Source organism: Athene noctua, chromosome 3 (genome assembly GCF_965140245.1).
Source record: "Athene noctua chromosome 3, bAthNoc1.hap1.1, whole genome shotgun sequence".
NCBI classification, from domain to species: domain Eukaryota; kingdom Metazoa; phylum Chordata; class Aves; order Strigiformes; family Strigidae; genus Athene; species Athene noctua.
This window is the reverse complement of record NC_134039.1, coordinates 32,374,343-32,402,330: the sequence shown is the minus strand read 5'-3', so window position 1 is coordinate 32,402,330 and position 27,988 is coordinate 32,374,343. Positions and strand designations below refer to the sequence as shown.

General features: G+C 42.7%; 2 protein-coding genes across 3 annotated transcripts in view; one reads left to right on the top strand and one right to left on the bottom strand.

Moving 5' to 3' along the window:
- Window positions 1-17,016, top strand: part of ATF7IP (activating transcription factor 7 interacting protein) — a 109,885-nt gene extending 92,869 nt beyond the window's left edge. The window contains exons 11-15 of one of the 2 annotated variants that reach the window (XM_074902621.1): window positions 797-875; window positions 6,883-7,029; window positions 7,966-8,151; window positions 11,569-11,681; window positions 12,346-17,016. In XM_074902621.1, coding sequence (XP_074758722.1) covers window positions 797-875; window positions 6,883-7,029; window positions 7,966-8,151; window positions 11,569-11,681; window positions 12,346-12,762 — 942 coding nt within the window. In that variant the 3' untranslated portion in view covers window positions 12,763-17,016. Of the gene's footprint in view, window positions 1-796; window positions 876-6,879; window positions 7,030-7,965; window positions 8,152-11,568; window positions 11,682-12,345 lie in introns of both variants that reach the window. The other variant, XM_074902620.1, reaches the window with a different exon arrangement.
- A 4,621-nt stretch (window positions 17,017-21,637) lies between these two features.
- The window catches only part of PLBD1 (phospholipase B domain containing 1), a 37,166-nt gene continuing 30,815 nt past the window's right edge, over window positions 21,638-27,988 (bottom strand). Inside the window, exons 9-11 of the mRNA XM_074901402.1 lie at window positions 24,671-24,856; window positions 23,420-23,526; window positions 21,638-21,876 (exon numbers count right to left, since the gene is read on the bottom strand). Coding sequence (XP_074757503.1) covers window positions 21,709-21,876; window positions 23,420-23,526; window positions 24,671-24,856 — 461 coding nt within the window. The 3' untranslated portion in view covers window positions 21,638-21,708. The remainder of the gene's footprint in view (window positions 21,877-23,419; window positions 23,527-24,670; window positions 24,857-27,988) is intronic.

Below are 27,988 nucleotides of genomic sequence, written 5' to 3'. Positions count from 1 at the left end.
CTCCCCCAGTATTTTTTCGGTCACCTAAAGGAAGGTGTTGGTGGTCTCTCAGTCTGAACAGCTAAGACAGCAATTGATCCAGAAGATAAATCTGATTTGATGGTACTCTGGGGGTTTTTTTTAGCATTTAGCCTTCACAATAGCTTAAAAGATCCCTTTATCCTCTCTAAAGAGATGATTAGAAATGGCTTCATATGTAGAATAGAATGCTAAAATTTGTGATAATGGATTAAAATACAGGGAGTGAAATTACTTTTAACAAGATGGATACAGTTAGAAGTTTCTGATGGCTTTTGATGACATGTTTTATCAGCATACACATTCAAGTGTAGCTTTCCTTTTTTCTTACTGTGAAGTCAATTTCTTTATAGGCACATAGGCCAAGCTGTCTCAAGATAAGTAATACACTGCCCTGGTAACTGCTCTGTCAAAAGGTTGTACTATTTATTATAGCAGAAAGCACAGATTACAATGGATTAAAATGTTAAGAGTCATAATTGAAAGATACCAAATTGTTATTTATTTACTTGTAAAATAACAATATGTTACTGGTCTTCAGGCTTTTTTATTCCTTACAAAGCTAAAAATACTTGAGTATTTGATACCGCAGTATCATACTGTTTTTCAAGTCCTGCGAAATTTGTCTGAAATTTCCTCCTCCTGCTCATTTCATCAGTTCCTTTCTTATAAGTGTATCAATTCTGAGACGTCTTCTTCTGAATGTTCCATTCGTATCCTTTTTCCGCCTGTGTTCCCTGGATTTGCTTTTGCAAAATGAAAGAGTTTTGTCTTTCAGAGCGGGAAGGTCACAGGAAGTGATTCAGGAGGTGTCATTGATCTTACACTGGATGAAGAGGATGATGGCTCTTCTCAAGGTAGGTGAAAAAGATTTTGCTAGCTACAGGGGTAATTGAGCTACAAGTATTAGTTAATCCTGTGAATGACAAAGGAATGATCTTCTGTTTCTGCTTGGTGTATTTTGTTCCTTGGTGTTTCAGTTAAACTGGACTGCTGTTGAAGAATTCCAATAAGCATTAAAGAAAAGGAATCATACTTGCTGTAAAACAGTCTTTAAGATTTTTACCTTTCCTTTAATTCAAGCATTGTTAGTGTCTGTGCTTAAATCTGTTAGACTTGGGGAATAATTTGTTTGAATTCTTCATTATCTTTTGGGAAGTTTTTCTAGTATAATTTTTCTGTTTATTGATAATTAAAGATTTTTTAATTCTACAGTTGGTATTCAGGCATTAGATTACTACAGCTTCTGATCTTTTGTTTAACTGAAAAACTTTGTGTGCAAAAGTTTCAATACCAAATGCAGATCTGTTCTTTGCTTTGGGGCTGTATGCCAAGATTAGGGTAAATATAGTTGTACTTTTACATCTTTTGGCAGTTTGGATGCACTTTATCTTTTAAAAGAATGCGTTTTTATACGTCTTGCATAACTGTAGGCAATTTATAATTAGCATTGGATTATGAAGAATTACAGTATTTCAGAGAAGTAATAAGAGTCCGTATTTATGGCAGGACAATACATGGTCTTCTTAACTGAAAAAATTATATTTCTGCTGTTAGAGATAAAATTTTAGTTCTGCATGGTCTCTAAATGCATGGCCCTGAACAGCATTCTGAAGTCCAGCCACCAAGAACTTTTGTTTCCTCTAGACAGCCTCAGTAGCTATCTCTAGCTAGTGTGTCCAAGTTCTACACATAACATTCTTACTAGCTTGACTTGCTCTGTATTTGTATTATGCAAATATAGAAAATCACATTGGCATGTGGTAGCGTTTCTTTCAGTGAGGAAGAAATGTAATGTTACCACCAAAAGGGGAGTGCCTGTGGTATACAGGCATTAGAGAAGCATGATACAATTCAGATAGCTGACAGTCTGGTTCTTAGAGGGTGTATGGTGGACATGGAATTGAGTATGACCCAACAGCATGTTCTCATTTGATGTAAGTCAGTATTCCCCACACACTGACACTAGCAGGGCCAGACCTGAAATACAGTGTCCAGATTTTACTCCCCCTTATTTGAGTTCAGAAGACTTGTGGTAGCACTGGAGAGGACCTAATAGATGCTGTCAGGATGGTGGCAGCCTAGAGTACATGACCTGTGAGAAGAGATCAACGGGCATGTTTGGCAAAGAGCAAACTGAGAGCCTGCTGCTCCAACTACTTGGAGGATAGTTACAAAGATTACAGAGCTCAACTCTTCTCGGCAGTGCCAGATGATGCATCAAGGGGCAATGGCCATGAACTACAAGTTCAGGAGGCTCAAGCTGAGCTTGAGGGGAAAAGAAATCACAGTAGGAAAGTAGTGCAGCACAGAGGAATTGTAGAAACTCCACTCTTGAATGTTCTCAAGATTCAGCTGAGCAAAACAGCAACTCATTTGAACAGTGTTGGTGACAGTCCAGCTTCAAGAGGTTGGATGGACTACATGGCCACCAGAGGTCCTTTCCGGCCAGGATTTTGATGATTCTGTGAATTGCTTAGCTGAGTGTCAGAATAGCATAGGGAATCAAGTTTTTACTACTGTAATCTCTTCCAAGGGTTAGTTCTTAAAAAGATTTTTTAAAATGGTTTCACTTGCACTGTGGAAATTTGTCAAGCAAGCTCCCAGTCCTATTTAATATTCTGTAAAAGACACCAACAGATCTAAATAGCTTTATAGTATGTATATAGTAGCATGTCACAGTATTGTAATATATTTTAGCTAATCTTTTTCTATCAAAAGTAATGTTTTTCAGAGAGTTTTTTTTCTCCCTGATTGCATAAAGTATGTCTTCATCTCAGTTACCATAAAAGATTGACACCAACCATGGTTGCATGTATAACTATAAGAACGCTTCTCTAAGTAGAAGCGCTAGCAGCCACGGCAGAATTGTAGCTGCATTACAGTATAGTAAGTTCATTCTTTCTCAGTTTCTTTTTCGGAGCTTGAGCCAGTATCTTACCGTTTTCTCCTGTGGTATATTCTAAGCTTTTTTCGCTTTAGTTGTCAGGTTTTAGAAAATCGTCCTTTCGTTAGGAGGAAGGTTAGTGGGGTGCTTTCAGGCATGGTTAGCTCCTGAGTGTCTCTTCACTGCAGACCAGAAGCCAGAGTCTCCCTGATAGTCTGTGGCCTTGCAGATAGAGTTTGTGAGAGGAGTCAGTATTTTTCATATAAGCTGTAGAAATGTATGGGCTTAAAACCCTAATAAAAGCTTGAGTTTCACCATGCACTGAAAACACGTTTCTAGGATTTTGAGCAGGTTTCTTGGGAAATAAGTCACATGTTCTGATAGTAACATTAAGGTTAAAAAAGAGTACATTTCTGACCGCTTTTGCATAATCATATGCATGTATATACCTTTGGCCAAATAGTTTTTCCACTGCACTTTGATTCCAGCAAATGTAGAGCAAGTTTTATTTTTTTACAGATTTATAGGTACACAAAATGACTTTAGTTAAGAACTATGGAATTTTTAGATGTTTTGTGACGTTATTAAACTGAAATCAGAGTTTCTGTATTGAGTCATGGAAGAGCAGACCTGCAGACATGTATAAGCTGTCATCAAGCCCAGTCTTCAGTGATGGTAGACAGGCAAAACCCTATGCATTACTGTTAAGGGCTAATCATGTTTTGAGGGTGGGGGATTTTTGTTTGGTTGCTTTTTAGGGTGAGGTTTTTTGGTTGGTTGGTCTAGTGTCAGGGTGTTTAGGACCTCTAATCATGTGCTTGAGCCACTGGGTTTGGACACAGTACTACAAAAGAGTAGCTGTCCTTCAACAGCTGTTGCATTGGCATTTTGAAACCTCACTCTGTTAACACAGAAACACATTGTCTCTTAATTCCAACCCTTTTTTTTACATAACGAAGTTTGCATTCAAATAGTTCTTCACGAAGGGAGAAAAATCCTACCATCACAGTGTGGAAACATGCAATACAGCCTAGATTCGCATTTCCTCTCTACTTTATCAGACAAGCAACGCACAGATGTTCCATAATTAACAATATATGCAGGTTTTCTTGATCATCTTCACTGCCTCACACATGATTTCCCACATTAATAGTAGAAGTTTTTACCAATTCCTAAATAACTGATGTTGCACTCTGTACTACTTTCTAGTTCTCAAGTCTTAGCTTTGTTCCTGTGTGACATATTGGTCTACCTCCATACTGGTGGCATCTTTCAGTTTAGTACATTGGCAACTAAATTTAGTGCATGCCTTCTGATGTGTGCAGAAATTATTAATGAAAATGTTGCATAGCATTTGAGAAACTGTTGTTGATTTCTGTTCAGAACAGTTGTTGTCATCCTTTTATTAGAAAGTAATGTAGATACTTTTCTATCTGCAAGTATCTTGCAGTATTTGTACAATCCCCTTCCTGTCCTTTTTGTAAATATTTGTGTAGCGCACTGCATCAAACTATTTCATAAAAATACTAAAACAATTAATAGATTTAGCTGATACCTATCCTTAGTCTAAAGTGGAGTTGTAATCTAAGACACACAAGTGTACTCTTGAACACAGCCATGTTCCACTTTTATTTTGCATTTATCTTTTTGTAGGAAAAATTACTAAATACATATAGTATCAGTTTTTTATTTTACAAACTGTTTTATCTGATCAAATCTGTAGTTTTCTGGATCATTTTTTGTCTTATTCTTGAACATGTGTATGATATGTTTGCTGTTCTGCAGTTGCACTATACCACATGTGAATAACGTGCTTAAAACTCCTTCCTGCTGTAAATGCAGTGTTGTAGGCCCATTTTTCTGGCATGGAAATTAGCCCCTCTTCTTTTCCATTTTATATATTAGATTTGGAGTTTTGCTTATACCTTCAGTAGTAATGACTTTCTCTTTATACTCATTTCCATAAATCTGGTTGTCCTGTCTTCTCCAGGTCCACATTTTTAATGAATATGTTGCTGCGTTCATTTAGCATTCAAACTGTTCCCATATTACTTTTCACCTTAATCCTATGTTTACTATACATGCAGTCCTCCTGTTTTTCTTACTAATTTTTCACTTACATAGCCAAATTAACCTTTGCTATTTGTTTCTATTTATTTACGAAAGTCTAGTTGGTTATCTTTCATCATTTACTGTGGCTGGTGCACTCCTGATGTAGTTTCCAGCAACTGGAACCTCAGCAGGGCTCTTGATTTATCAGGGACAAATGAACTTGCTTCTGTCTGAGATTAAAAACAAAAGCAAAACCAAAAAGGCCCTCATGTGTGTCCAGTCTGTCATTTTTACTTGAACTGCATTTTCACAGCAATAATGTGTCTGTGTTTTGACTAGTAGGATCATGAGCACATCTTCTCTAGGTCATCACTAAGAATGCACTTGCATCACTTAAATTATCCAGTGGCAATCGAAATGTGCATCAGTCTGTAAATACTCAAAGAAAACAGGTGTGTGCATCTCTGTAGGAATCTCTTCGGTCAGATAATTAGCTGAACACCATGAAATCTCTCATGGAAAACGAAAAGCTTGAACTAATCACAAGACACGTTAGCTGATGAAAGCAGGAAGCATCTCACCTTCTGTTTTCAAAATTAACATCCCCGTACTGCTCGTTTTATAGATTTTGAAAAAAAGAAAATTATCTTCATCAAATTACTTCACTGAAGTAGCTACAGAAAGTAGCTACAGAAAGACAACATGGTCTGCAGTTTATATTGTGTTTTATTTTTGAGGTCTTGAATTGTTTATTTTATCATATAGTAGTTTGTGAAGGGTACTGCTACTTCAAGCTGTTGGTAGCTGGTTAAAGACAGCAGCTCAGTGAGTCCATTCAAAATAGTCTCCAACTGCTAAAAAAACTAACATTTTGAACTATACTGCCATTAACCATGTTCTTAATGCTTTGAAATCTAGTTAGTACACTTAATTGATAGTTTTTCAATGTATTTTTCAATATATTATGTTTTCTCAAGAGAATATATGTATTAACATGTTTTTTTATTTTTATATTGTGTGCTCTTTCAGTAAATTGGTGGCTGCTGCATGTACAATTTTATTAGGGCAAATCTTTTTTGAATGAGCGCCCTTAAAACCTACTCTTTTATCTTGTGTTTTTTAGTTTTTGGTGGTGCCTTCTCTTCCCGCTACTCCTCTAACCTAGCTGAAATATCCAGGCAAAAGCTTCTCAATTCTTCTTTATTCAACTTGTGCACAAGCTTGATTACATACAGACTTGCACTTGAATATTTTATATTGTTACAAATAAACTAAAGCACAAGAGAATATTGCTGTAGTAAACTACAGGTACAGACACTATTTGGCACTTGTCATAAGTCACTAAGTCATGTTGAGGAGGGTGTCAATGTGAGAAAACATTCTCTCTTTAAAGTTTTCTGTAAATAATAAAGCGATTCCCCTTTTTTAAGAAAATCGCATGAAAATTCAAAAGAGCAACAAACAGGGCTAACAGATTGAACAGAGGAAAGAGTGAGCAAATAACACGATGTAAGCATCAAAGGTAGACAGAATTTATTTAAGGAGCTCTATGACTTTTTTGAAACAGAGTACAACAGTTTTTAGGCCTTTTTAAAGTTTTAGGCTATTATTTTTTTAATAGAAACTTTTAAAGACTTTGGCATAATGTTCCATGAAATTCAGGTTTCCAAATTATGCTGAACTACACAGACTTCATGATGATAGAATGAAATGTTATGGAATGGGGCGGGGGGGAGATTGAGATGATGAAAGTGAGGGGAATTGAATGAATTTTTCTAGTTCTTTTGCAGAATGAGAAGGTCAAAGAAATGTCATGCTAGGAAATATTCTTTGCTAATCTGTGAATGATAGGGGGGGAAAAAAATTAAAACTCTATGATGTTCTGATTTCTGTTTGCTACTGTCTGTAACTTGGTTTTAAAGCAGATGGCAAGAAGCAGAACCAGATACCTGTTACAGGACTGAGCATACCCACCCAGCCCTTGGCTCGACCTTTGCAGCCAAACCCTGTGCAGACAACAGGTGTGCCAACAAGTGGACCTTCCCAGACCACCATACATGTATTACCTACAGGTAACTTCATTTTACATCATCATGTGAATTCAGTGACTGCTTTTTTTTCTTGCACTAGGCTCATGTGTTCTTCATTGTGCTAATCTTTTCAGGTGAATATTCAGAATGTTTGATGAGTCACTTCTTAATCTTCCATTCTAGTCAGTTTCCCATAACTTTTTTTTTTTTAAGTTGATGAAGTGAAAGGGAAAGGTAGTCCTGTTTGTTTGGAAATTATTCAGGATCAAATTAATTCCATGGAGAGGAAAAAAACTCTGCTAAGGATGGTCGTGGAAATTATTAAATATACTGTTGTTTGTAAAAGTGAAGGAGAGGAAACCTGTAGCAGTTGCATTATTTAAGTAATGGGGGAAAAAATTAGGAGTACCGCTCCTAGCTCTGTGCACCTGCAGTTTGTAATTAATCCTTCTGGCAGAGTGAATGGCAAGGCCGATACTGAAGTTTCATCTGTAGTTAAATGTTGTTTTAGCTACAGTGATTATTTTTCCCCCCTTTCTAACATGAGGAAACATGGATCCTCTTTTTCTTTCTTTGTTTTACTCTCCTCTGTAGATGATTGTTGAAGATTAGTTGACATTGGAATTGTCTTATGATTGATCTGTTCTACAGTCTCTACAGTGGTGGCTTTTATATTCTCCACAGCTATGCTTACGTTCAAGACCTTTTTTTTTTTGGTGGGTGGTGGTATTATGTTTATCTTTTCTGTTTGTAATTTGTGTATATATTGGCATTATTATTTCAGGTGAAAATTACTTTTTGTTTAGGCTGTTTTCTCTTCTCTTGCATTATCAAAAGCAGATAAAATTCATGGAGACAGTTTTTATTTTGCATGGCTCAAACGAGTTGGTTTTCTAAAGGTGGTGTGTACTCCTTTGGCATATCAGCTTAATGTCATGGAATTCCACTCTAGGTTGTGATCTGTCTATCGTTTTCCAGCTCCGACAACAGTGAATGTAACTCAACGTCCAGCGACTCAAACTCCTGCAAAACTTCCTATACCAAGAGCCCCTCCTAACCATCAGGTGGTCTATACCCCTCTTCCTGCACCACCAGCGCAGAATCCTGTAAGAGGAGCTGCCATGCCAAGCCCAGGTTTAAGGCCAGTCAACCCACAGGCTGGAGGTAGGGGCTGCTTTCTTCCATGCACATTTTAGCATGAGACAGATTGATACCTGATGGATGTGGGGTTTGATTTTCTGTTCTGGGTTTGTTTGGTTTTTTTTACAATAGTAGTCCAAATTGTAGAGGTTAGGGATTTTTTCCCAGCTTACAGATGTGAGAAAATCTCAGGCTCTTAAGAAATTATGCCCTCTGCAGATATGTGAATGAGGAAAAACTGGATTTAAGTCATCTCAGGCACTAGCTCCGCCAATTAAGCATCTCTGGATGTCATGTCCAATACTTTACAAGGCAGCAGAACGTATCGTGATGAGCACCACTGTTTTGTAGAAAGATAGAGACCATTTTGTTATTATGGAGTAAGACCAAAACATGTAAGTATGTAGCAAATTGTGTTCGATTTCCTGTCTAACAGTTACATTTATATCAGGTATCCTAATGTAATTCCTTAACAATCTCTGTTGTCCTGTCCCCATTAAATTTCCTTGTTTTCTCTAGGCTGGGACAGATTAAATTTCTAACCAAATGTATCAGAAATTGATGTGTGCTTGAGTTTCCTTGAATAGAGATGTCAGCAAGTTCATCTTGACTTTGCAGATATGTAGCTGGTATCTTCCCGTAACAGTAAACTCGTTTTTTGAAATGACTAGTAGATTTCAAAAATAAAGACCTTAAAGTTAAATGATAGTCTATATTTTGTTACAAATGGTGAATCTTAACTGCCTGGCTTTTAGCTCCCCACAATTTCTACTCTCTGGTTATTTTAAATGCCCCTATGTTAAACACAAATTTCCCTCTTCTAGTGCACTCACTGAGCATGAGCCTACTTTTGTGACATCCAGGTAGTAATTTTTTTAGACAATATCTGTATAGGACAGACTGGGAACTCTGTATGCTTGAGCCATGTAAGACCATACTGTTGCTAGCTAAACAGAAGTTGATCAGACAGTTCTTGAACTATCTCTGTGAAATGTCAGGGTGTGAGGAAATTGCTGTTCTTTTCAGACTTGTTCCCATTTCTTAAACTTCTTACACTCTTGTGCCATGTGCATTTGAGTTCGGGTTCTTCTGACGCTACAAGTTAGATGTGTATGATCCACCTGTTGTTTTGGAAGGAGTTTTGAGTACTTAACCATGCATTCACATACATTAATAATTTTTATTAGTGTTTTCTTCTTTTGTAACAAATTATAAAATACATGGGTTTGTCAGAATATAACACTTCTTATAGAAGTTATTATGATTAAATACACATCACTAGTGTTAATATCTGCAGAATACCTTTCAGCATTAGACATGCAAGATAATGAATGTGTTGTTGAAGAACATAATAGGTAATACACGATTTTAAGGCCTTTTCTAGGACAAATCAACGAGGTAGGGAATTTATACATTTTTTCCACAAGCATGCAGCATCTCTGTGTAATGTGCTTCTGATCTGATGGTCAGTGATAAAATTAATGCTTATCCTTGAGTTGTCTGCTTACAGATTCTCAGAAATCAAGTCAGGTTTCCACCAAAATAATGAAGATTCAGCTTGACCAGACCCTAAATAATCTAATCTAAGAGCATTCTTTCAACAGAAGGTTGGGCCACATTATCTCTGGAGGTCTGTTCAAACCTGGACTTCTCTGTGATTCTGTTAGAGGCAGTTCTGTTACACTGGCTTGAAAAGTATGTCTGTGTATTATACAGTACTGTTTTTGACAAACCACATAAGATGTAAGAAAATGACAGTTCCTCCTAAGTATTATGCATTCACTGTACCTCAGGACAAGGAAGCCAAATGGTTAGATAATAAGACCAATTTAGTTAGAATACGGGTTATTTCAAGACTTCATATTTGCATACTGGGTAGACTGGTTTCAAGTATTATTAACAATAAAGCAATCTTGTTTCTTGATCCCTTTTAGCTGCCATGAGTTTTCGTCCTTTAGTCCATTTAGTCATTTTTTACTGACTTTGTTAAATAGCTTTCAGAAAAGCTGCTACTGATGTGTATTGGTTTATATTATCATTGAAAGAGTCTTCAGTGTTAGTAGCAGATGCTTCAGGCGTAAGATCTTTGCACTGCTGTCTTTGAAAGCTTAACTTTGAGAACACATCCAAAATGTTTTGCAAATTGTAGTTTTGCGTTTCTACCTCAACTAAGTAGTATGCCTAATTAGAAATAATGCTAAATATGTGCCTTGGATCATATTAAGGCATTTCTGTCCATCTTTCTTCAGATTATTGTAATTTTCTGAGATAGAATCACAGTCATGTAAAAACAGCATATCTGATTGGATTCTCATAGGTGAGAAATAGCCAGTTCAGGTCACTGTCTATCTTACAGGAGTTTGCACAGCTTCATTAGCATCTTAGATGTGACAAGAGAAGAAGATGTGAAGCAGCTACCTAGAGTTCAACACTTCATAATAAAAGTGTTAAGATTTAGCACTCTGAGGTCCTTGCCTCCGACTCATAGATTACATAGGCTTCTGACACTCGTCACCTATGATTATAGCTTGATGACTGTTTCTGTAGAGAAGAAATTACCATACAATAGCTGTGGTTTCCTTACATGAGTCACTCTATGAGCTTCTCTTATGGAGTATTAGAATGCTTCAGTCTCTTACAGGTGTGGAACTAGGCAGTGGTGGGGTTTGTCCCAAATCGTGCATTTCTAGACAGAAATAGAGGAACACCCTGGGCAACCTATAGCAATGAGCAAAAGCTTTGAGCTCACACAACATACATGTTTCAGTAGTAAACAGAAAAAATGTTACTTAAGAGAGCAAGATGTAGTATAAAAGGAATGAAAACTTGTTAATTTGCAAGAGTTTGGGATATTATTTACAAAGCTATAAAATTATCTAGTTCATTACTGCCAGTCAGATCAGTTTGCTGTGGGAATGAATGTCAGTAACATCCTGTTGTAACAAGTTACCTGTGAGTAACATCCATTGTGGTGTCTGTCCTGTGAGGAAGGACAAGCTTCTTGGACAGTGACTTTTTTTTGTTTTGGTGCCAACCACTGCACAGCCTTCTGGTATTTGAATACTGAGTGGATATCATTCTGCTGCAGCAGCATTTATCTTCTCCTTTCTGGATCCCCAAGTCATGTAATTTTTCTTTTCATACATAAGCTCTCTGTAGCACCCACACTTCCCCTCCCCACCCATTTCTTTCATGCCACAAATTATTAAAACATCATTCTGTCCCCTCCGCATACATAAGCACTTGCTCTCTTTCACTTCTGCAGCTTCAGGGGATGGGAGGTGATTTTGTTGTTGTGCAGTACTTCATCAGTCTGCTGGCAGTTTGAGGAGCTTGTTGTCAGTTTGAAGTTCGGTGTCGTCCAGCTGAACCAAGGAGTTGGTCTTCCAGTGTTCTGTTTAGCTGAATGTGTACTCACAGTATTCACTGTGCTTCTTACAGGTATGACAGTACGAATGCCTCAAACAACTGCATATGTTGTGAACAACGGACTAACTCTTGGATCTGGAGCACCTCAGCTTACAGTGCATCATCGACCACCACAAGTGCATGCTGTGAGTAGTCCTTTTGAAATTACTTAATGTAATTTACAGGCTTGTCTCTGCATTAATGTCTTTCAGATTGCTTCTTAGTGTTGAACTGCAGAATAGTGAAATGCCTTGTAGACACTTTGCAGCCAGTTCACATGTGTAGCACCACCCTATCAGCTACAGCAACTTCTGCCAAGAGTGATAAAAGTTATGCAATCTGTTAGCTTACCCTGGAGTTCTTCAGATCGCCAGTAGCACATATTGAAAAATGGTGCATGAATTGTCTGCAGGTGACTTGTGGAGTCAAGGGTACAGAAGAACTGCCACTAAAAAGTTTAGTCAGGGTTTGGCTACGAATTGAATGACCCATTTCTCAGTACAGCTGCTTGTAAAACTGAGGTAGGAGAACAAGGTCCAGACAAGATCCTCAGGGTTGCCAACTCCCAAATTTCATAGGATTGTCTTATCACTGTTGGGGGTGATTACTTCTGCATTACCTCAAACCCCTCTTTGTAAGTATTTGAGAGTTTACTCTGACTCATTTCACGTGGTTTTGTTGTTGCGACTGAACCAGATACATTGCCTGCATACTCACTGTTGCGCAGCCTCATCGCTTGTGATGTCCTGGAATGGTAAATATACTACCAACAAGGTGGCTCACCATTCTTTTCACTCTCATGTTGCTTAGGAGCCACCACGCCCTGTACATCCTGCCCCGCTCCCAGAGGCACCACAGCCACCACGTCTGCCCCCTGAAGCTGCCAACACTTCTCTGCCTCAGAAGCCACAGCTCAAGCTGGCACGGGTACAGAGCCAGAACGGTATTGTGCTGTCATGGAGTGTCATGGAGGTGGACCGGAGCTGTGCCACTGTGGACAGTTACCATCTCTACGCCTACCACGAGGACCCGAGTGCCACTATGCCCTCCCAGTGGAAGAAGATTGGGGAAGTGAAGGCCCTCCCACTGCCCATGGCATGCACTCTTACACAGTTTGTGTCTGGCAGCAAATACTACTTCGCGGTCCGGGCTAAGGACATCTATGGACGTTTTGGACCCTTTTGTGACCCCCAGTCCACAGATGTGATCTCTTCCCAGAGCAGTTAAACTAGAGATCTTTGGAGCCTTTAACCTGTCCTACTACCAAGAATTACCCCAGTTTTGGGGGGTTGATCCCATGCATGAAATTCACTTTTAAATCCACTCTCAGCAGGATTATTTTAGACAGTTGTGTGATACACTACGTGCATTCAGAACCAAAAGAAAAATAAAGTCTCACCTGCAGCAAGAGAGCCTGTTTTTTCTGGATAGCTCAAGTCATGGGCCGTTTAAAAATTTCATTTTCCCTTCCATGACAGCTGTTCCACCTAGATACCTACCTACCCTTTATCCAAGGGCACCCAGGGTGCCTGGGATTTTGCTTCAGAGTGGGAACAAAATAATAAATTACAGTTTTCTGTGATGCAAAACATGCACACCTGTAGTATCTGTCAAGGCGCCAACATGAGGGCAAGAACAGATTTGCCTCTTGACCCCCACCACTCTGTGGGCAGACTGCTATGAAGGGTGATTCAAGACCTCACTCTTGTACTGGAATATTGAGTGGTCTGGTCTTACTTTACAAACTGTAATGAGCTCTCTGAGGGGAGGGACTTGAATCTGGCCAGGGAAATGAATATGTATGTAAACTTAGAGGTGGTGGGGGAGAAAAAAAATAAATCACCCCGCTACCTCCTCTCTCTTCTGAAAACGCTCCTCTACTTTCACCATCCTCCCCCCACTCACACTCGGAGCATTCCCAGGTCAGATCTGAAACTGGATTGTAGAGACTGCATTCACACCTCTAGCCCAGATAATTTCTGTGCCCCTCCCCCCATACATCCAGCCCTATTTTTTAGATTTATTTTGTGCCTTAAAGAATAATTTCAGAAATAAAATGTAGCCAGATACCTTGTGGTGTTCTTTTATATGTTTGGAGTTATTTTTCCCTTCACCCTTCCAGCCTTTCATTACTGCTTCTCATTTTCCTGGCCTGCAGTAATCATTATTTCTGTAAAGACCAGGAAGTGTAACATCTGCTTGATGCTGGATTTGGTTTTATCTGCAGTATTATTCAACCCTTTCCTCATTGTAATTCTTGAGTAGTTGTTTTTGTCCTGTCAAGAATATTAAAGAGTATACAGGCAGTATTTTCCACTAGAGCCTTTCCCTGTTCTTTTGGGAAAGCTATATGCTGCAATTCAGCCAAAGAAACCTCTGTGGTGTGGCACCATGAAAGCTTCTAGCTGTTTGCACTCGGTTTGGATGTTCGGTTAGTACAAAAAGATAAGAAGTTGGCTTCCCAGTCCTCTTGTCTCATCACCTGCCTGCCTCTGCAGAAAGCAAACACACCCAGAGCCGTTTAGAAACTATTTTAGACACTGGCCTAAAAGTTGGGAGCAATTGCAAAGGTTAATAGATGCTTTCATGATGCTTCTGAGCTGAGAAAAGAAATTGGTGCATCTGCCCCACTGTTGTTGACATGTTAAACTTGCTTTTCACAGAACCAAATTGTAACACACCGGGACAAGAAAGTATATGTAAGGCTTTTATTTTGGCACTTTTCAGTCTCATTCCTGCCCAGCAGAACCAAACGGTGGATTTAGAAGGGAAAGAGGGGGTTTTAATGTGTCTTTGAGGTGGTACCAAAGGGCCATTGGCCATATCAGTACAATGAGGTTTTCTAGGTTGAAAGTTAAATGTTAGAATACAACCTAGAACTTATGCTGCTTATTTAATTGTAATTCCAGCCCAAACTATACATGACCTTTTCTATAGTTTGTGCTTATGTTTAGGTCACAATTGTTCTTAGCTTTGTCTTGCTTGGGATAGGTGGGAGGTGAGAGTCCTGTGTTAGAATTTTTTTCTTTCCTCCAATGGAGGTATTATTTAGGGATGGTCTGGTATTGTGTTTGCAGGTTGTGTGGGCTGTATCTATAGAGAAGGAAGACTCATCTTTATTTACTAAAGAAAGATGTAGTTCTCAACTGAACTGATTGTAAAATCTGGCTTCTGACTTAATAGATCCATTTTTCCTATGCATGACAAGAGTGCAGTTGATTTTTGCAGCTATGGGTGAAATCTGACTTTTGTTTCATCACAGCAGTTAAATGTCCAATTTCAGGTTCTTAAGCAAGCAGCTGTGGCAAAGTATGTGATAACATGACTTGACTTTTGAATGCCTAGTTTGGAGACCTTAAAGGTAGCTGGTCCTTAAATCACTGACCTACAGAGAGAACTATGCCATTTCTGCAAAATCATTGTCATGGTGGAGCAGATCTCTGCAGTGAGTGTTCACCCCTCATGCTAATAAAAAGGAGTACAGCTTAATTCCTTACCTCATGGCACTCTCCCTGTGTTGTGGGATGGCTGGTTATTTTATTATCCTTTACCTTCCAGAAACAATAAAACTACTGAGAAACTATATTTCTGCTAGCAAAAAACACTCAGAAATAATTGATTTAATTTAGGAGACTTTATTTGAAAGTATTACCAAAATATTTTGGAACATTCAGTGCAGGTCTCTTACTGTGCTTCTAGACTGGGCTCTTCATAAAAATGTTAGTTGCTGGAGGTTTCCAGTAATTCACTTCTAAATATGCTAAAAATCTCTATATGGCTTATAAGTGGAAGGTTTAGTTTTGGTTTCTTTGCACTTTATGCAAGTTTTTCTATCTTCTTTTCAGTGGCCTGGCATAAAGTTGTTTTGCTGTTGCCACTGGGTGCATGACATTTCAGCAGTACCACCTTGGATCCAGTTCCCTGTGTTTTAGCAAACACAGCACTGATTCTACAGCTGTGTTTTCCATCCTCATTATCTTCCTGGGTTGTTTTAGGTTTGGTTTGTTTTCTCTGTGTGATACAAGGGCATCTGGATGTTGGGGTTGAAAGTAATCTGAGTTAGTTCAGTTTCTGGTTGGAGAGGAGTAAAGCTGCGGGACTGCTGACAGCAAAGTGCTGTTCCTTTCCACTGCATTCCTCCTAGCTGCAGCTTCATGGGCCTCCTTTATTTCAGTATATGTCTAAAAAAGCTTTATTGGATTTAAACAACCCTAGGAAGGGGGCAGACTGTAGGTATAGCCTCTGTACTGCATCTCCAGGGGCAGTTTCAGAAAACATGAGGGTGCAGAGGCAGGTTCCCCTCTGCCCATATTTATTTCCATGCTCCTGACCACCTTCCCTAGGAGTAGCAGTCTGCTCTTGGACTTTGCTCCTTTGAATTATTTGTGCTACCGTCGGCCATGTTAGGTCACTGAGCACAAGCACTGAGACACTCACCCATCACAAGGGTTTTAGCACAAGGCTGGAAAGGCCCATGGTGTCTTCCCTGTAAAAATAAGGGGTCTTACCCTGCTTCCTTTGAAAAATGGCAAAACCCCTCGTGCCTTCAGTGGGAGCACGATTGGGCCCAATAGTAGGATCTGAGCATCGTTTTGTACTGTAACAAAAATAGTCACTTCGGCCCTTGCTTTATGCTGTTTGTCTTAACTGTTCGATAAATTAGAATCTGTATTGTATGTAGGGACACGTCAAATCTGTTCCTGCTCCCCAAACAGCCATTCCCCAGTATTAGAGTATTGCATACACTGTACAAAATCAAGCTGTGATTCTGCCTTCTTAGGAACTCTTGAGTATTTTCATTTAGTCAAAAATATCTATCCAGATTTTTTAAACAGAAGCTTGATATATTAAATATATATTTTTTTAATTTGTTGGTTTGGGTAGGGGTGTTGTATGTATGAATTGCACGAAAACACTGGAGGGAGAGGAGTTCAAATGACACTGAGCCAGCCCTGCCACCAAAATCTGTATTCCCTTCCACACACCTTCTGAGGGGAGAAAGAAAAAAATGATAGCTGTGAGAGCCAATTAACAAATCTTCCTTTTCATGATTTCTGAGTTAAAATGCAACTTTAGTTCTCCTTGTCATTATGCAGGCTAAGCATTCTTTTTTTCCTCTCATGATATATATACACATACATGCATACATAGATTTGAAGTGCTGTCTTAATTTAATGGGGTGTAGCTGTAAATAAAGATAACTGGGTAGTAGCTGTTTGGGGAGTCCTGTTCAGCTTTAGTAATTTATTGGCAACTGGGAGTCAAACGTGCAAAATCCTTTGTTAGGAAACTCAGATCTGATTTCTTCTTCTGTTTTGCAGCTGGACTTGTAAATACAAAAAACACATAGGACTGATTTAATGTCCAATTTAAACTGGGCAGTTGCAAGCTCTCCCCATTTTTATATGTACCGTAGATTAGTGTGTCTGTTAACTGTAGTGGGGTTTTGTCTGACAAGCCTGAAATTTATACTTTGAAATAAACTACTGGGTTTTTAACATTCTGAGTCATCTGTGCTTAGTTCCAGACATCTCAGGAGACAACTCTTTGAAAAAGAGCCCAGTGTGGGCTCTTTCTTTACAGAAGTGTTGCCACCTTGCTGAAGTAATGTTGAGCGGTAACAGTTTGGCTCTAGATGATTCCTAGAAAGTCTAACAGCATGATGCTGCCCTCTCAGCCTTCTCACAGAAGCAGAAAAATGAAGCAATGCTGTAACTTCTGGAAAGTCACAAAACAAAGAGAACTTGTGTATCCTGGACACCCAGAATCAAGTAACTCGTACCCCAGAGGGGGACAGGAAAGGAAAGTAGATTGCTGGTGCTACTCTCCTCTCCCTTCTAGGACCTGGGTTTGACCTCTGAAAATGGTCATTCTTTTAGCAAGAGGCTTCGGACAAAACACAGAGATGATGTTGGTTTTTCACAGCACCATTAAGCATTTGAGCCTTGAGCCTGCAGCAGCAGCCTCAGCATGCCCAACTGGCTGTGCTTCTAATGAAATCAGGAGTTCTAAACAGGGCGCTTTAGTGCAGGAATTAAAGTCTCAGCCCCCACTCTGTTGCTTTTCAAGGATAGAAGCCAGGTATAACACCATGAAATATGTTGTGCAACTTAGCTGAGAACCAATAAACTGCCTAACTAGAAGGCAGTAGGGTAAAAGCTGCCTCTTGGACCCAGCTCATTTGACAAGCTGCCAAACTAGAGAAGTCAGAGTACTTACTTGATTTACTGACATGCCTACATGGAGTTAGTGCTCAGCCCTTACCTCAAGGGCATGCAGTTAATTGTGATGGTAACAGTTTCCTGGCACTTGCTAAAACTTGCTTCAAGTCACTGACCAAAAGATAGTGGACTGACTCTCTGAAGTGATGCCGGAACACAGTCATACTTGAAAGTCATGAGTTTCTCAAATTGCCTATTTAGAATACAAGTATACATACTGCTCCTAGTTTAGACCCTTAGTTTTATCATAAAATACAGTAACCACTCTGGTCAAGCACTGTTGTAATTACTAGCTTCATACCAGCACAAACTGCAAGTGAACAGCCCTGCTTTGCTGCAGGGTAGCTTTGCCATACACACAATGGTATGTGTATGTCTGGAAAGATGTGCTACAACCTCAGAGCAAAGTGCACTGATGCATCTACAATATAACAGAAGGAAATAAAAAAAAAAAAAAAAAAAAAAAAAAAAAAAAGGAAGGGGCAGAGAAGTAACCTGACCTGGCAGCACAGCACCAGACCCTGACAAAGAAAGAAAGTTGGTGTCTCCCTGGGGAGCACTAAGCAGTGGTGCCTGGCCAGGCACTGCTCGGACCTTGCAGGGGTGGCTCCTGCTCCAAGGGCAGAGGGGGCTGCTGGCGGATCTCACCCCTGCAGGGTTATGACCAGTAGCCCCAGTGGGCTGAACTGGGAGGAGTGAGCAGGGGGTGAGTCTGTTACTGGATTTCAGAAAAGGAATGGTAAAGGAATCAAAAGCTTGCATTCAGTGTGGTAATTCTGGTGGTCCTGGTGGGAGGATTCATCTCCTCTGTAGGCATCCCCTAGTGACGGAGCAGCAGGTTTCTTCTTGCAAGAAGCATGTATCACAACCACCTGCCACTTCCATCCCCCCCCCCAAATAAGTCCCTCTCCAGCTAAGCCTGAAAACCTGAAGAATAAAAGGCAGAAGCCACAGAACTTGGAAAAACCTGGAAGCAGGGTATGAAAAAAGGGGGCAGGTTCTACCATAAATCCCCTGTGTAGAGCACACCTTCCTCTTTTTTTCCCCCCAGTCAGACCCACAGAGAAATGAGATGCTGAAAGAGACCTTTTAACTGTATGCAGCTGCCAGAGAGAACTGTCAGTTCTCTGGGTCCTGCCTGTAGGTCTCCCAGTTGTTGCCTTCTCTGGTCCCTGACCTTGCTGTGCTGGGGAGAGGACCTGGACGGAGCTGCTAGGGTTGTGGTTGGCAGCTCAAGCTGGAAGGACATAGGGCAGCACAGTAAGAGGATGCAGTGACCTTTGAAGGTTGTACTGTTAAAGGAGAAGAAAAAAAAGGCTCATAAAGTCCCACTGTCCTACTGATGTAAACATTTACTCACAGAAAAGGGCTCTTAAAAGTAGAGCTCTGATTTCCCACAGCTCTTGGTAGGAGCTGCTTTGTGATCAAACCTCGGGGTAGGAGGGGCAGGTCACATCTGCTGTTGCCTGCCTCCACTCCCTGCAGGGGGAAGCAGCCAGGTGAGCCCTGGGTCAGGAACACTGTCCAACACGGTAAGCAGCTGGCAATTTCCTGGTCCCTGGGGATCAGCTTTTAAACACTTTTCCATTAGCATTTTTATGTGAGATTGGGTGGAAAGGCAGTAAATACTACCTGCAATGTTGCTGTGTTGTGCTGTGTTGCCTGTGAGTGACAGTCAAGTCACAAACAGCCATCCTCCAGCCACTCTCTGCTTCCAGTCTCAACAAGCAGCTGAATCTTGGTTCTCCACTTGCTGTCAGCTCAGATCCCTGCACTGCCTGTCATGGCCCAGCTCCATGCCTTCTTCGAAGTGTGCTCCTTAATGCCTTTACAGACTGTTCAACTCAATCTATGGCACGGGCTCTGCATCTGCCAAGCCTCCAGTGCAGGAATTTAAAATATGTCCCTCAAGGCAGTGATCAGCAGCAAAGACCTGAGGGTTACACAAAATGTGTTTAGTTCCGATTTGGTGCTTAGCCAAAAAGCATCAGGATTGCTGCCCTGTAAGGCCAGAGCTGCACTCAGAGGCCGGGTGAGGGCTCACAAAACCGACAAACCAGGCAGAGGCCAAGCCACCCCAGGCAGCAGGAACAACAGACAGGCCTTTGCGGGCTCCAAGTGACCACCATGTGACCGGTAGATCTTCCCCACCCCCAGAGCTAACAGGGCCCACTGCAGAGGTAGGGTTGGCTGCTGGAGCAGCGCAGGGAGGGTGGCTGGGGTTGAAGACCCTTACGGGGAGTTGGTCTTGGGGCAAAGACGAGCCACATGGGGGCAAGGGCTCACACAGAGGCTGAGGGCCCTGCTGTCCCCACTGCAGGGGAGCAAGACACCTTCAGTGATGGGGAACCTCAGGGGTAGGAGGAAAGTGAGGGGTGCTGTGTTTAAAGCTGTGACCAGGGCTGCCTCCCACCACCGCCTCTGGTTGAAAGCACCTGTGCGCACTGCCGTCTCCTTTGGCTCACAAAAGGCACCAAGCAAACAGCACACTCATCCCCCTCTAATGCGGGCACAGCTGCAACTGGCACATGCACCAATGCATACACCTGCGGTGTCGCTGTGGCCCTCTGGGTACCACAGCTGAGTAATTTTGCTCAGCGAATTTTAATAAAGAGCTGTATTGCAGAGCACCAGCTCTGTGGTAAGTACTTCAGCAGTTAGGTAGCCATTTACAGTGCTCTCCCGCCCCTGTACCCCACCCACTCCTCCCACCCCAACACATGGCACAGATGTTTTCTCCTGCCACTCACACCTCCTCCTGCTCCGGCATACTAGTCACTTAGGGTCCTGGCTGGATTTTTCATCCTCGGCAAAAGCTTTGCTGTATCTTCTAGTCTCCCTCCTGCTTTGGCAGAAATCAGCCCTACTGACACAACCAAACATTTAGGGTGGAACCTTACCCATGCTGCAGTAACCCACTCCCTTCCCCCATCACACAAGCTGAACTTCAGGGGCTTGATCAAAACCTCACACTGCTCATTCCTCACCTTCGTAATGCAGGGCAGTGCTGTGCACTGTTTAACTTGGACCATCAAGTTCACGAGGAAAGAGCTGGTTGTTTGTATTTTTTTTTGAAACTCAATTACATGTAGAACATCTAGCACAAAACAGCTCAGTGACTCAGTTCCTCAGGGTGAGCACAGGTAGAATAATACATACAGCCCTGGCCCTTGCTGCCATCTCGCTGTCACAGGCAAAGAGGTCACTGAACAACTGCATGGGCCGATCAGGACGAGATCCATCCCATCAACACCGCACAGCTCTTTCCCTGCTAGTATGCTGCAGCCTGGGGCAGGAGGGCTGGGGGCGTGTCCAAAAGCAGCAGGCTGCTTTCAGAAATCACCAGGCACTGTGATCCCTTTGCCACCTTTTACAGCCTGACTGTTGCATGGTGCTCTGAGACAACAGAAACCTTGCAACCACCACTGAGAGCCATGCCCTGTAGACAACCGGCACACTCATGTGCCGTGGAGAACAGGGCCCTTGACTCTCTCCACTAGGGACACTCCTGGATGAGAAGCAATTTGCAGCAGATCTCGAAGGCGCTGCTCAGACAAAAGGCAGACATGAAGCCAGCTGAGTTAAGGCCACCATGGCCCAAAGCAGGCACCTGGCTTGGCCCAGCCCTGGAAGCAGCTCCCTGAGTGCTACCAGAGCCGGATCACTCTCTCTGATGGCTGTGCAGTTCACTCCCACTCAGGGAACAGCGGTGGTGCCACAGCTCAGCGCCATGGGGGCTTCCCATCAATTCCAGTCAGAGCCAGGGCCACCCAAATGGCTCAGAACAGAACAGGCACTGGGCTCCACCGAGGCGGCCAACGTCTGTAGAGCGCCTAGCAGGCAGGACAGGGGAAAGCAGGTAAGGCACAATGGACATCCAGGTCAATTTATTACACACAATAATGAAAATTTCCATTTAAAAAAATCCCATTTGGGAATACTGATGCTGGTTTTACAGGATCGGCCTCATGGTGATGAAATGAAAGTTGTATGATTCTGGCAGGCCCTGGTGTCGTGTGTGGTTAAACCGTCTCCAGGTAAAGACAGGGAGACCGCCCTGTACTGGGGGGCCATTGATTGCAGTGGCTGTGAACGCTGAAGCCAGGCGGAAATCTGACACCTGTAATAAAGGACAGGAGTTCAGGGCAAAAAGGTGGCTCGGTGTTTGACATGCACCCATCCCACAGAGCAGGAACAGTTCTGGGAGATTTGATAACAATAAAGAAAGTGCACAAGGGGAAATGCATGCTGGCCAGGCAGCATTCCTCCCCTGCACGGAGGCATCTTCAGCCACTAAACAGTCAGCACTGAAAGGCCATAGCAAAGCACAAGCCCACGCTGCCCTTGCACAAACCTGGGGGTAGAGAGGCAGCACATCTGCCCTCCAGACGATCCTCCCTGGATCTTCATGTCTCCAAAAGAGCTGGAGCTGCAGCAGGCAGCCTAGAGGGTCTGACCTAAGCTCTGCTGTGTGTTAAGCACTTGGGCTGTCCCCTGAGGCACTGTCAGGGTAATTCAGGAAAGTGCAAAGGCAGCACAGAGTTAATATTGCTGCCCAGACTCTGCCCTGTTCCTTCTTTATCTCCCAAGAGGTCCCCAGCCTGTTCCATCTTCCCACACACTCTGAGGCACTACAATTGTCCTTACTATTTATAACTGCCATGTTTTGCCTCTGCCCTGGGCTATTTCACTCAATGCCCCTCAGCACCTGTCTTCCCCCCGCCCAGCCCATTCCCCTTGCCTAAGCGTACTGGCAAAGGCACCACAACCAACATGCACTGACCTACCAATTTTCTGGGTTCGCCTCATAATAACCAGCTCTGGGAGCTCCCGCTGGCCACTACAGCAGGCAGCTGACCTGGGCTTGTGCAGGCTGACTGGACACACAGCACCGCAATGCCAAAACAGCCTCCGCGAGGCCCATCCTCACAGCCAAACTCACAATCCAGAAACGCAGCAGGTTGGTCCCCATGGGATAAAGCACCATATGACCTCCCAGCTCACCAGGGCCGAACTCAGGACTTATTCAGGTAATGTCCCTCACAGTGAAAATATCACACAAGCTGCCTAGAAAAACTACTGCTTTCTCCAGGACAGTGGGTCTAAGAATTTCCCTGTACCCCCCTAGAAAGCAAAGTGATCTTTACCAAACTTTGCTCAAAGCACTTTTCACAGAGAGATGGAGCCCTGGAGCAGGGTGACTCACTGGAGAGCCAAGCTTTTGTAAAGGTAAAGCTAAAATGAGGCTGAAAACACATTCCTGTGGGTTCTGGAGAGGCACCCACACAATCCCCATGAAGAGGCTGAGGCTGTGCAACTGTCACAGTCAGTCCTGAGGTGGAGACTCATTTCAGCCTTCTCTTGGGCTCCTCCTGCTGCAAGGCTTTAGGGTTTAAACCCCTGACCACCACAAATTCCCATGGATGTAATTCTTTCCTTACACCTCCCCCTGTATCCTCTGCCAGGATTGCTGTCAGAGACAGGAGATCAGACTCTACACAGAAGGCCATCTCAGGATCTGCCCAAGCACCAGGATGGCATGAAAAGAGGGAACAGACAGGCCTGGCCACACCTGCCCTAGTGCAGGGAAACATCCTACAGGTCTGATAGCACGAATAAGCTGCAGAAAACATTCAGCAGATACTGGAATTGAGGTAATTTACCTTGGAATCATAGCAGCCTGCAGGCACTGGAAAAGAAGGATTCAGGTCTTCCCGGCAGCAAATGGTGTTGCAAGGATTGTGTTCAGCATAAGGATCACGCTGGTAGTCTGAGGAGAAATGTGGTGGGGAGGGAAGGAAGGAAGGAAGGAAGGAAGAAACAAAAACAAGTTAGTGCGCTCAGAAAATTCTGATGCAAAGTGCCAAAGACACTAAAAGCTGGGAAAGTATGCTGGCAGAAACACAGGTCTATCATATCGCTCTCATGGTCCTTCCCAGATACCAGCTAGAAGTCAGTGCACAAGACAGGACATTAAGTAGACAAGTTCCTAATTCAAGTCCATACAGCTATTTCTGCATCCCAGGGGCACCACTGCCAACCTCTAACCACAGATATCTGCAGCTCCACATGACATGATGAAAGCTTGCAGGAACTCTGTAAGGAGAGAAAAGCAGAAGAGAAAGGGAAGAGGGGGAAGGGAAGGGAGAAGTACAACAGTTTGAACCTTTTTTTTCCTGTTCCGGACTAAAATAAGAGGCAAGAAGCAAATCCTTTGAACACCCATTGTAGCAGCTGCAAGCTAGGAGGGGAAGGTGGATAAGCCTCAACCTCTCTGAGCACGCTGCTACTCACAGCCCAAATAGTAGCGATACCCCACCCTGGGAGAGGCCTCCCAAACCCAGCAATCAGCATGCTCCCTGTAATTGGGAATAAAAATATAGCATCTAAAGCTATTTTTATGTAGAGATGGGCTTAGCCAGAAGTTAATTAAACTGGTTTTAATCCAGTTAAGGAGAACCCTGTCAAGGAAAAGCAGAGCAGAGCATTACCTACCAAAGATCATTTGCCTGAACAGGGGAAAAAACTTAGTTTTACACTAAATTCTCTGCCTGATCTGACCTAACTGTTGCTTAGGATATAAGGCTTTCAAGATTGTCAGGCTGCAGATGCATTAGGTAAAGGTAGTCCACAGAGTCTCCTGGAGTGCTAGAAGCTCTCTGGAAAGGTCAAACAGCAAGTCCAGGGGCCCTTGTTCTAGAAGAAACCAAATCTTGCTTCTGTTAGAGTAATTTTAGCCTGGTTTCCTACCTTGACAGCAAGCTTGTGTTAGCTTTTTGCTTTGCGTATACTCTGTACCTAGTGTAATATAACTGATCTGTTTGTGAGGCTGCAGCTTCCCACTATAATCCAAGAAATAAAATGAACACTTCTTTATTAAGATTAGCTCCACAGTACATGAACACGTGTCTTACTGTTGTATCTCATGATGTACTTCATGCTTTCCAAGTTGGTCACCTTGCCCTGGTCTCGACGGAAGATTTTTGCTCTTGGAGCAAGTTCATAAGAGAAATCCATGCCATACTTCTCAACATATGCTGCATACCCACTGAGATTGTAAATCTTTTCATGGAAAGGGATATTGTATGAAGGCCAGTAACCTGCCAGAGACAAAACCCAATCTGTTAATCACTTAGAAAAGCTGAATGCTCTTGTTGGTATCAAAAAAGAAAAATAATCCATTTTCCATGCTGCATTGACTTAAAAGCGTGTCAAGGAACAACACATCAAACTGGTTTGAACACAAGAAAATAAGGCAATAGTCACTAGCATGACCAGGGTTGACTCCCATGTAACACCATGAGACTGTACCCAGGCAACCCACCCCCAGACTTCCACCCTGAGGACTCATCCTGCAGAACAGCTGAGATCACACTTGCAGGAGTCTTGAGGTGAACACGCAGGGCAGCCACAGCCCTCCTGCTGAGGTTTCCCTGCTCAGCCTCAGAGGGGTGTAAGATCATTTACTGCCACCAAACTTCCCAGCAAGAGGCTTGAAGTCAGTCCCTTTTTCCCTCATCTTCCCATCTCACCAAGGCAGAGTAATGCACTATGCTGAGATGTCAGGACAGATGGATACACACACAGACCACAGAGCTAGCAGGGGTGAACAGGAGGCAGGCCTGCAAAAAGCGCGTGCACATGCTTTGTGCAGTGGTGACTGGAAAGCTGTGGTTGCACACAGTGATAAGGAAAGATGAGGGGAGAGCTGCACATTTACCAGTATCTGCCTTTGAGGGTAAGGAAGTGATTAATCAGCAGAGCAGAGCCCTGCACTAACTTTTCCAAGAGCAAGTGTGAATCCTGAAGTTTTATTAACTCTAAAGAGCAGGCTTACCAGCCAAAACTCCAGAGAGAGTTTTAGGTAGGTGATATACAAGTGCCTGAAACAAGACTAGTCTAGAAAGCAGAAAACCTTATGAAGAGCCAGGAGACCATCCAGGTCAGGATCTGGGTACAGCAAGTCCTGGAAGAAATAAAAACAGATACCTATACCTTAATGTTTAACTTTTTTTTTTTTTTTTTTTTTTTCAAGGCAGGCACCAAGGAGTGTTTAGGCAGAGAGTATATAACATGAGCAAGTCCCAAGAGCGGCACACTTTCAGGTTCTCTCCAAAGCACTAGTATTCCTGCTGTCAGCATTGCTTTTCAAATCACACACACCAGGATTTGACTTGGAGATTTACTATCTAGACACTGGTAAATGCAGCACTTCATGTATTAACATCATGCCAGCACAACATGAGGAGTCTGGCTGTAAAATTCTCAGAAAATGGGACTCACTGGGAGTGATACACACAGATACAAACTTCCTGAAGAACAGCTATGCAGACAGCAGGAGCACTGGAACACTGCCTAGCAGAGGCCTAACCAGCTCGGGTCCTGCCCAGCAGGCAGCAGAGGCAGGAATACCAGGTCTGCTGGCATTTGCTTACGTGACCTAGAGCCTACCTGAAGGAAACAGGTTGTGTACATGTGTTGTAATACAAGTGTCCTCCAGAAGTGAGCACATTTGACAGCCTCTAATGACGCAGGCCAGAGGATATGGCTACATCACCTTCCAAACCAGTAGGGTTTAGCTGCGATTCAGAAAGGTGCTATTGCCTCACATGAATGCAGGGAGCCCACCTGCAAAAACTTTGTGTTTAAATTGCTAAAACAGAGAAAGCTATTGAAGTTCTCCGGCAAGAGCTCTTCTGTGTCTCAGGCTCTGCAAGACCGTAAATCCCATGCAGACAGTGCAGCACACCCAACCCAAGGTAGGCTTTATCCAAGGGCTGCTATAAGCCAGTAAAACCTGCCCATTAGGCCTGGTGGGATGAACAGTGACAAAAACAAGTCACAGATGGTGTAAGGTTGAAAGGGGAGGCGAGGGGGATGACATGAAGGCAGCAAGTATTCTGTGAAACAAAATGCCTTCCTCTTCTGCCCATCAGAGCAAGAGATCACAGCAACAGAGAGATAGAGCAATGAGATTAGGTGTATGGTGGAAGGGACCGAGATCCTCGGTTCTGTTCTGATGTGATGTTTTTGATGCTAAAATGGATGTTTACTCATCATCAGGAAACGTGAACTGCAGCCCACTCCTGTGCCCTATCCCTATACTGGAGGCAGTACTGCTCTCACCCCGGATTCCAAAGTTTTCCTTGTCAACATACAGAAAGCACCTTGACATCTTTGCCTGGAAAGGGCAACATAAGAGATTCCTGGTTGAATGTCAGCAGAATGTCAGAAGCGCATGATCTTGGGATACAAGCTACAATGCAGTTATGAAATATGCCAGGGTCAGTTCTACAAACACTTCAAGCCAACACTGCTCTTGAGAAAGGCAAACTTCCTTCACATGGGCTGCTCTGAACACCAGGGAATAGAGCAGGGACCTCAGTGGCAGTTGTCCAGTGAGTGCCCTGCATGGCATGGAGGTGTCCAAATCTACTGCTTACAAGACCAGTGCTGGGGTCTCTAAGGCAGCACTCCTGCAGTGCTTAGCCCACCTATGTGCTGAGGGCTGCCCTTCTAATGTTTAAGCTACCAGAGACTGACTGCTTCATTATCCAATACACACAAGGTGCATTTAGATACCTGGGAAAAGCCATACTGAAAATGTAAAATAATATGTAACGTCTAATACATGCCGCCACTTTCCAGAGCGGAGCAGACACAGGATCTCCTAGGAGGGAGTAAGTGCCCACTTTCTGCCCAAGCCCAGGGGCTGGGCTCAGTTTTACAGGGAATCCCACACAGCAGCTCTCAAGTCACTGCTCAAAATGAACTCAGGGAACCCTCTAAGACTGGCCTCTACTCTGGTGTGGCTGCATTGCTTCAAGTTCCAGAGCTAGAGAAGGTTTCCATTAGCTTTTTTGTCTGCACCACAATCCACAACATAGCGCAGAAGAGCCCAAGACATTCCACTATCTGAAGCACACACAAACACCGGCAGAGAAGGTGCACCAGCCTACTTCCGTAAATGAGCCAGAGAAGCATAAGGGAGAGACATACTGACATAGTGGCAATGCCTAAAACAAGCCAGAATTTTCCAAGGAGCGAGACATGAGGAAAAATTCCAAAGGGAAGCAACCCCAGCTGCTAACATAAATGCATTTCTAGTCATTTCAGTGATGATGAGCAATTCATGAATTCCCTCCCTGAGCATGTGATTGGAGGAGGAAGCACAAAGCATGAGACATACACTTAAATCTGTGGAATGAGCTCAGGCTTTTGGATGCTGACAA